General features: G+C 45.2%; 1 protein-coding gene across 1 annotated transcript; it reads left to right on the top strand.

Moving 5' to 3' along the window:
- Positions 1-851: 851 nt before the first annotated feature.
- Positions 852-9,988, top strand: LOC125383514 (pollen-specific leucine-rich repeat extensin-like protein 1). Its single transcript, XM_048401836.1, has 2 exons — positions 852-1,010; positions 8,951-9,988. The coding sequence occupies exons 1-2, from the start codon at positions 852-854 to the stop codon at positions 9,986-9,988; spliced, it is 1,197 nt and encodes a 398-aa protein (XP_048257793.1).
- The last annotated feature ends 1,157 nt before the right edge of the window (positions 9,989-11,145 follow it).

The following is an 11,145-nucleotide window of genomic DNA, read 5'->3' as shown; positions in this document are numbered from 1 at the left end:
ACCACCATCATCATCAGCAGCAGCAGCACCATCATCATCAGCAGCAGAAGCAGCAGCAGCAGCAGCACCATCATCATCATCACCACCATTATCATCACCACAATCACCATCAATTATCATCATCATCATCATCATCATCATCATCATCATCATCATCATCATCATCATCATCACCATCATCATCATCATCATCATCACATCATCATCACCATCATCATCATCATCATCATCACATCATCATCATCATCATCATCACATCATCATCATCATCATCATCATCATCATCATCATTATCATCATCACATCATCATCATCATCACCATCATCATCATCATCATCATCATCATCATCACCATCATCATCATCATTATCACCCTCATCATCACCATCATCATCACCCTCATCATCACCAACATCATCAGCACCGTCAGCACCAGAACCAGCATGGACCAAGATCATGTAGCCACGCCTTTCACATATGATTCAACTTGATTCGAACGACAATAAAAGGTTCACACGGACAGCCGAGGTAATACATCACAATATACATCCCATGACAGGATAAAAATCCCTCGTGCTACAGAGGCAGACCAATCAATGACACTTACATCCAAGTCATGCCGTTTACTCAAAGACCTTTGGGAAAATGCATTCACTGGGAAGTCTCGGTGATCAATGTTAGAAAAGAACATTATATAAATATTCAAACCACAATGCAAATTTATGGGTAAATAATAATCAGCAACTGGAGTTGGCACACCGTGTTTCATCAATCCCAGAGTTACAATATCCTGATATATACAAGTTATATTATATCAGTTACACCAGAACACATTCCAACAATTGGCAGCATGAATCATTCATATTCCACGTCCGTGCACCAGTGCGGACATTCTCAATATGCCGGCAACAGAGGCGCTGCTCGACTGGCAGCTCAGGCCGACATTGCTTCTTGGAGAGATGCTGCATCCCTGGTGCAGGATCTGACGCAGCACCTGATGGCGACTCGGGTAGTGTATAACCCGGCCCTTCCTCATCCATCTCTCACAAAGCATGTCATATCAACTGCTAGCCACATATATCTTTTTTCTGTATGACTAGATTATATACCACCATCCACCCCATGTAACATCATCCACTCTCATGTTTTGGTTTGTTGTTTAGCGCCGCACTCAGCAATATTCCAGTTGTATGACGGCGGTCTGTAAATAATCGAGTCCGGACTAGACAATCCAGTGATTACTATCATGTGCATCGATTGGGATCGATGACATGCATCAACCAAGTCAGCGAGCCTGACCACCCGATCCCGTTAGTCGCCTTTTACGACAAGCATAGTCGCCTTGTACGGCAAGCATGGGTTGCTGAAGACCTATTCTACCCCGGATCTTCACGGGTCCATCCTCATGTACCACAATTCATATTAATGTACCACAATCCACATTAATGTATTGCAATACTACCACCCATCTTTATAGCGCGTTACCCAATTTTATACCACAATCCACCCTCATGTACCACCATCAACCCTCATGTACCACCATCCACCCTCATGTACAACCATCCATCCTCATGTACCACCATCCACCCCCATGTACAACCATCCATCCTCATGTGTCACAATCCACCCTCATGTACCACCATCCACCCTCATGTACCGCCATCCACCCTCATGTACCACCATCCTCCCTCATGTACCACTATCCACCCTCATGTACAACCATCCATCCTCATGTACCACCATCCACCCCCATGTACCACTATCCACCCTCATGTACCACTATCCACCCTCACGTACCACAATCCACCCTCATGTACCACCATCCACCCTCATATACCACCATCCACCCTCATGTACCACTATCCACCCTCACGTACCACTATCAACCCTCATGTACAACTATCCACCCTCATGTACCACTATCCACCCTAAAGGAGAACTATCCACCCTCATGTACCACTATCCACCCTCATGTACCACTATCTACCCTCATGTACCACTATCCACCCTCATGTACCACTATCCACCCTCATGTACCACTATCCACCCTCATGTACCACTATCCACCCTCACGTACCACTATCCACCCTCACGTACCACTATCCACCCTCATGTACCACTATCCACCCTCACGTACCACTATCCACCCTCATGTACCACCATCCACCCTCATATACCACCATCCACCCTCATGTACCACCATCCACTCTCACGTACCACTATCCACCCTCATGTACCACTATCCACCCTCACGTACCACTATCCACCCTCATGTACCACATCCACCCTCATATACCACCATCCACCCTCATGTACCACCATCCACTCTCTCGTACCACTATCCACCCTCATGTACCACTATCCATCCTCACGTACCACTATCCACCCTCACGTACCACTATCCACCCTCATGTACCACCATCCACCCTCATATACCACCATCCACCCTCATGTACCACCATCCACTCTCACGTAAAACTATCCACTCTCATGTACCACTATCCACCCTCACGTACCACTATCCACCCTCATGTACCACCATCCACCCTCATATACCACCATCCACCCTCATGTACCACCATCCACCCTCATGTACCGCCATCCACCCTCATGTACCACCATCCTCCCTCATGTACCACCATCCACCCTTATGTACCACCATCCACCCTCATGTACCACCATCCATCCTCATGTGTCACAATTCACCCTCATGTACCACCATCCACCCTCATGTACCACAGTCTACATTAATGTATCGCAATACTACCATTAATCTTTATAGCGGTTACCCAATGTTATACCACATTTCACCCTCATGTACCACTATCCATCCTCATGTACCACTATCCACTAAGTGTATCGCAATACAAGCATCAATTTTTATAACGCGATTCCCAATCTCAAACCACCATCAACCCTCATGTACCACAGTCTACCTTAATGTATCGCAATACTACCATTAATCTTTATAGCGCGTTACCCAATCCTATACCAACATCCACCTGAATGTACTGTATAATATGGTAACAAGATATCCATTCGTCCACTCAACTCCTATGTTTCCGATGAAATGGAAAAAAACTACCGAGATTAAACAAAGATCTACCCATATGCGCGCATATCAGGCGGCAAGTTACCCCAATCCGCCCCTACGTACCGCCCAAGCATATCACCGTCACAAGTTTCAACCAGCCACCCCTATTGACTCTCATGCATAAAACCGCCACAAGTTACAATAATCCACCCCTATTGACTCTCATGCATAAAACCGCCACAAGTTTCAACCAGCCACCCCTATTGACTCTCATGCATAAAACCGCCACAAGTTACAATAATCCACCCCTATTGACTCTCATGCATAAAACCGCCACAAGTTACAATAATCCACCCCTATTGACTCTCATGCATAAAACCACCACAAGTTACAACCAGCCACCCCTATTGACTCTCATGCACAATACCGCCACAAGTTACAATAATCCACCCCTATCGCCTCCCATGTATGACACCGTCACAAGTTACAACAATCTACCCCTATTGACTCCCGTGTATAGCACCGCAACAAGTTACAATAATCCACACCTATTGCCTCCCACGTATAATACCGTCACAAGTTACAACAATCCACCCCTATTGACGCCAATGCATAACACCGTCACAAGCTACAACAATCCACCCCTATTGACGCCAAAACATTACACCGTCACAAGTCCTCCGATTTTGTACCGCCGACCCCTATCCGACCCTACAACCCCCCAATAGTCTTATACATGTAACCTCGGCAATGACAACGACCATGGTTACAAGTTTGAAGTAAAACATATCTTTATACAGCTATAACTTTGCTGGGTGTGCCGCAAAGCAACACTCAACTCACACAGCCAGTTACATGTACTTCGATCACAAAAATCAATCCAGATTGAGGGGACACTATTATGGCCGGTACTGAGGGTGGTGGTGAACTCTCACCGCACCGCATCTCCACTTACAGCGCTAGGCAGATCCAAAATGTTGTTTCACTTGTTGCCGTGGAAACGGACTCAATAGATCCTGAATTCTTAACGCCGAACCATTGTTATTTCACGGTCCTTAATCCTCCCTCTGTTGCAGACAAAACCTCCGTGGGACGTGTTGCCTCAGGGAGAAATGTTCAACAAATGTATGTCTTGGCTGTTTGTACGCTTCCCCCAGAAGATATCTCAAGACAGCTGACGTTTATAAAGACTTTCTATCAGACCAATTCAATGAGTCATCTTCCATTATTGTTTTTTTTCATTATGTCGCGATCCGTTTTAGATAATAGATGCTTAAAAACATAGCTATGTAAATAATTTATATTCATAAATAGTGTCGCAAAGTTTTATATGAAAAAATTATAATTGGGGACTATAACATCCACTTTGCGATTATACGGGTAGATGGAAAATTGATGGGCGGGTAGTCAATTATTTATTAAGGATAGTCGACTACCAATGGCAACAAATGACATGAGACATGACAACAAAAAAGAAAATATGTCATCAGTTATGACGTCATTAGTTCTCGCTTCTATAAAAAACTATTTGTTTGGTAAAAGCCAAAAACGTTTCACTTCATATCGTCACTTCAATCGATTAATTGACCCGCAAGTCCGCTGCTATTCGTAACACCAAAAACCTAGTTGTCTTAGATACTGTGTTTTGAACATGTCTTTCTTGAACTGTTCCAAAGACGGACAAATTGATCCATTTCTTGCCAAAGCATAAAATTCCAATTCCGGTTGTGGCAGGAATTGCGATCCAAGTTTTGTAATGATCCTGGACTGGTTCTACCATATGGTGCCGGCGTCGATGTTTTTAAATTCTTTCATCGATTTTGCTTGTTCCTCAGGTTACGCGGATTGTATAACTACCTAGACATTGATGCCGAGTGACATTACACGGTGTGGTTTAATGTACCTCGAGAGAAGGGTTTAAACGACTATTAAAACCTAACTCGTAACAGGTTCTGGTTACTAGGTCACATTCGTATCATATACCAGTCCAGATTTTGAATACCCCATGTATATGAACAACCCGACACCGATAAACATGTTTAATTTCCGGCCACTATTCGAAATGTTCTAGGTCTTTGCCTTCCGGCGTTTCCGGAAAGAATAGATGAGAACGCGAAGGATTGAATACATAGACATTTGCCGCGGGAATATTCCCAGCAACACCGGTAAAAATATGTTCCCTAGCCTTTTAGGACCGAATATTTCATCATCCTAGGTTTTTTATGGAAAATATGCAAAGACGATTAATATAAGGAATCAACTCGTTTCAAATTCAATAGTACAATAAAGCTAATGTTCGTTTGTTTGTTTGTTTGTTTCATTGTTTTTAAACTCCGCACTCTGCCATTACAGCTATATGACGGCGGTCTGTAAAGAATTGTGTCTGGGCCATACAATCCAGTGATTGACATCATGAGCATCGATCCACGCAACTGGGATACGATAACATGCATCAACCAAGTCAGCGAGCCAGACCACCGGATCCCGTTAGTCGCCTTTTACGACAAACATGGCAGCTGAAGACCTATTCTACCCCGGATCTTCACGGGTTTTAATGAAGTTTATGAGCCAAAACACTATAACATCATGTACTGCAAATGAGGACATCGATGTCTTTTAAAAGCCTCTCTTCGAGCTAACAGTCTAATAAATCTAAATTATCCATTCAATAACATCACGTTCCATGTGTTTCGAACCATCCTCTAGGGTGAATCAATCAAAATTGATTTCTTAACTTATATGGGCAGAAAACGAAAATGTATCTCGTTTACGAGCCTAGGAGGTAAATCACGAGGCTTAAATACGTGCATTTCCGTCCAGCCTCCTTTGACCTGCAGAGTTTTGGTTTGTTGTTTAACGCCGCACTCAGCAATATTCAAGCTATATGACGGCGGTCTGTAAATAATCGTGTCTGGACCAGACAATCCAGTGATTAATATCATTAGCATCGATCCACGCAATTGGGATCGATGACATGCATCAACCAAGTCAGCGAGCCTGACCACCCGATCCCGTTAGTCGCCTTTTACGACAAGCATAGTCACCTTTTACGGCAAGAATGGGTTGCTGAAGACCTATTCTACCCCGGAATCTTCACGGGTCACCTGCAGACAGTATTTGTATGGGTACACGACATTCGTGTCTGTGTCAACGTGAGATAGGATAAAATGTTACGGTGTGTTTTACTAAGGTTTACGTAAGAGGCAACTATCACTGCGTGTCAGTTTAAAGTGGGAGGAAAGCCCGAAGTGATGCAGGTCTACCATCCGTGGTACAGATCTAGAAACATAATCGAGGCGAACCGGATTCGACCCCAACTTCATATCAAGATCCGGGTTGAAATAGGTCTTCAGCAACCCATGCGTGCCATAAAAGGCGACCATGCCTGTCGTAAGAGGCGACTAACGGGATCGGGTGGTCAGGATCATTGAGTTGGTTGATGAATGCCATGGATCCCAATTGCGTGGACGATGCTCATGATGACACGTGTCGATTCCCAGATTGTACGTGAAAGAATTTAGTGTGGAACTATCAAACAACTAACACATAGTATAAAATCAACAATTGTATCACACAATTAACTAGGTTTACAAATCAGTACAAATCACTGCACAGCCATTACAATGGCTGTTTGCAATAGAGTAACAGTCCAATATTTAATGGCGGTATAAAATGTGAAAGCAGTGGAAATGACAATGACAAGAATAATAATCACCTCGCCGTGGTCAATAGTGGTCAAGCTTCCGAAATAGGCCTCGGCGCTGGGATTCCGGGTGATAAGTGATCTTCACACGAAAGCTGGTCTTGATGTAATGTCAGATAAAATGTGAGATGGAATGTGAGATGAGACAGGCACGCACCCGTTCCACGAATAATCTAACTAGCTTACAACACTTACAACCAGACCAGCTCAGTGTCACTAGAACATCACAGAATATTCCAAATGTTTCTATAACGCTTGACATCCATCCATGATATTCCGAAACTTTACAGATATTTCGAGCATCTAAATATAATAACTTCCTCACTACTGCTTACATTAAATAGTACTACATTCCTGACAACAAACCATTGTCCGAATACAATCCATGAACCTCTACCGAATCTCATCATTGTCCAACAATAGATCACACTCTCATACAACAATGTCAATCACTGGGTTGTCCGGTCCAGACTCAATTATTTACAGACCGCCGTCATATAGCTGAAATATTGTTGAGTGCTGCATTAAACAAACAAACAAACAAACAAACTGCATACACAACTTATTCCACACATGGGAAAACTTCGAAAATTGTCTCGATGAACTTATGTGACTAATATACCAAAAAAATCGTTTCATATAAAGAAATATTGTTTTGTCATGTGCCCTGTGCCATTTAATGACGAGTGACCGGGCGAGGCTAGCGCTTTGAATCAACTCGAATAGGTTAAAAGTCAGGCTATGATTCGCATGTATATGCAGCAATCACGCAACACAACCGTCGACAGTGAGGACGTGGGGATGGGAATGATGGCGACTTGGAGATGGCGCTACAACATGGCAGGCAAACGCTTAGTCTCTGAAAATATATAATTTTGATAGAAACAAAAAATTCATTCAATTTGAAAAGGAGCCACTGTGATAGATTCTGAACCTGGGGACAATCTAGACTTGCTTCAGTTAGGGCTTTTGCATCACAGAAAGGGCTTGTGGGAAAATACAGACTAAAACATGGGCAGAAATGGAGGCGCAGGTACGTGTGGGATTACTAAAGTGAGAAGTGAGTGAGTGAGTTGGGTTTAATGCCACCTTTAACAATAATCCAGTTATATCACGGCGTAAGTAAGGATAAGAATTTATGGATGAACAACTTCGTTATTGCAATAAAGAGCGACGTTTCGGTGTAGGTTCTAACACCGTTATCAAGCAAGTGATACGTCGCTCTTATTTGTAATAAAGAAGTTGTTCATCCATAAATTCTTATCCTTACTTAGTACTCCAACTTCTATCAAAGAAGATATCGCGGCGTGTCAGCTTAATATGGGAGGAAAGCCCGAAGTGATGCAGGTCTCAGACATTTACCACTTCGGTGAAACCCACGAGCACGGGTATTGTGCTGACAAACTTAGAAACATAATTGTGGCGAACCGGGATTTGACCCCACAATCATAAGTTTCTGGCTTGCCCAAGGGACGCAACTCTGGACAGCGAATCGCGGCGACTTAGACGACTGGGCCACCCGTGCCCCCTTAAAGTGAGAAGACATGTAGCGAATAGCAATCGTGTCTTTGCTGGAATAAGGTACATGGTCAGTGTTGAAGGACACGCTAAACAGAAAAGATGGTGGTGCTCTCACAGCATAAAGGTATGAGAAAGGCACATCAAGTTGGGCGTTCCATGCAACTGTTCATGGAAAGCGCACACGCACAAGTACACGCGAACGCACACACGCACGGTAACCTCTTCCCACATCTTCCTATTTGATGAGTACAGGAAGGGGTGGGTCAGTGGTTAAACTAGCCCGTCCCGCCGAAATACTAAGGCTCGATTCTGTCATTGGTACAGTGGTACAAGCCCATCCTCAATATCAGATGCAGTGATGGTAGACGCATCATTAATAGCAGAGTTAAACTCACTCGCTCACTCACTCACTCACTCACTCACTCACTCACTCACTCACTCGACTAGTTTTCGACTGGAACATTTGAGACAATCGTACGCACTAAACCTGGTCACACATTTAGAACACCCGATCACCCTCCACCCCTCCACCCCTCCACCCCTCCACCCACCTCTCCCCTCCCCCAAACACACGACTTCATCAGACGTGTGTTCACTGTCACACCCGATCTCCACCCACCCATCCACCCTCCACCCACCTCTCCCCTCCCCCAAACACACGACTTCATCAGACGTGTGTTCACTGTCTCAGCCGATCTCCACCCAACCCTCCACCCCCCACCTACCTCCCCCAAACACACTACTTCATCAGACGGGTGTTCCCTGTCTCAGCCGATCTCCACCCACCCATCCACCCCCAACCCACCTCTCCCCTCCCCCAAACACACTACTTCATCAGACGGGTGTTCCCTGTCTCAGCCGATCTCCACCCACCCCTCCACCCCCCACCCACCTCTCCCCTCCCCCAAACACACTACTTCATCAGACGGGTGTTCACTGTCTCAGCCGATCTCCACCAACCCCTCCACCCCCCACCCACCTCTCCCCTCCCCCAAACACACTACTTCATCAGACGGGTGTTCCCTGTCTCAGCCGATCTCCACCAACCCCTCCACCCCCCACCCACCTCTCCCCTCCCCCAAACACACTACTTCATCAGACGGGTGTTCCCTGTCTCAGCCGATCTCCACCCACCCCTCCACCCCCCACCCACCTCTCCCCTCCCCCAAACACACGACTTCATCAGACGGGTGTTCCCTGTCTCATCCGATCTCCACCCACCCATCCACCCCCCCACCCACCTCTCCCCTCCCCCAAACACACTACTTCATCAGACGGGTGTTCACTGTCTCACCCGATCTCCACCAACCCCTCCACCCCCCACCCACCTCTCCCCTCCCCCAAACACACGATGTCATCAGACGGGTGTTGCCTGTTTCTGCCGATCTCCCTCCACCCCTCCACCCACCCACCCCCTCCCCCAAACACACTACTTCATCAGACGGGTGTTCACTGTCTCACCCGATCTCCACCAACCCCTGCACCCATCCACCCACCTCTCCCCTCCCCCAAACACACGACGTCATCAGACGGGTGTTGCCTGTTTCTCCCGATCTCCCTCCACCCCTCCACCCACCTCTCCCCTCCCCCAAAAACACTACTTCATCAGGCGGGTGTTCACTGTCTCAGACGCTTACCTCAACACTCCACCTCACCATTAATATTTAACTGCAAGTCGGAACACCAGACATATCCCGCCTGCAACGTGATAAAACGAGACTCTGGGTGACAATGCATATCATCTGCATGGATGTGGCGGCGTGTTCATTCAGGGCGATTCTGTCACGGTCATCCGAAATATCCGAGACCTGCGGCATTGACACGTTCGATTAGATTAACCTGTCTGACACCGTCATGCTCGTGTTAAATTATAACGCAACAGTTCTACATGAACGTCCAATGCTGTCGAATATTGGGAATGGGAGGGGCGATTATAACACATATGATTTAAACAATAGTTTATTTCATATTAATGATTGATAAACACACAGCTGGATGTTTATTTGAACACATGAGGACAAAATAAATTCCAGAGATGAAACACATTCATCTAACTGAACTGTCATAGATCCATTAAACGTTTGTTTGTTTCTTTCTTTTGTTGTTTTACGCCGCACTCAGCAATATTCCATCTATATGACGGCGGTCTGTAAATAATCGAGTCTGGACTAGACAATCCAGTGATTGATATCATGAGCATTATTTTGAGGAACACAACATTTCGGAATATATACTTACTTCTTCATCAGGTGTATCATCCGAAACGTTGTGTTCCTCATCATCTGATGGAGGAGTAAGTATACACTCCGAGACGTTGTGTTCCCCATCGACTGATGAAGTAAGTATACACACCGAGACGTTGTGTTCCTCATCACCTGATGAAGGAGTAAGTATATACTCCGAGACGTTATGTTGCTCATCACCTGATGGAGGAGTAAGAATATACTCCGAGACGTCGTGTTCCTCATCACCTGATGGAGGAGTAAGTATATACTCCAAAACGTTGTGTTCCTCATCACCTGATGAAGGAGTAAGTATACACTCCGAGACGTTGTGTTCCTCATCTCCTGATGAAGGAGTAAGTATACACTCCGAGACGTCGTGTTCCTCATCTCCTGATGAAGGAGTAAGTATATACTCCAAAACGTTGTGTTCCTCATCACCTGATGAAGGAGTAAGTATACACTCCGCGACGTTGTGTTCCTCATCACCTGATGAAGGAGTAAGTATATACTCCGAGACGTTGTGTTCCTCATCACCTGATGAAGGAGTAAGTATACACTCCGCGACGTTGTGTTCCTATTAATAAAGAAGTTGACATGCATACATTCTCTTCATTATATATATCACTTCTAAATGCCTTTCAATGACTATATACATGTATTT

The sequence above is a fragment of the Haliotis rufescens genome, unplaced genomic scaffold (genome assembly GCF_023055435.1).
Source record: "Haliotis rufescens isolate VD_foot unplaced genomic scaffold, xgHalRufe1.0.p SCAF_24, whole genome shotgun sequence".
NCBI lineage: Eukaryota > Metazoa > Mollusca > Gastropoda > Lepetellida > Haliotidae > Haliotis > Haliotis rufescens.
Note: the sequence above shows the minus strand (reverse complement) of the source record. Positions and strands in the feature narration are given on the sequence as shown.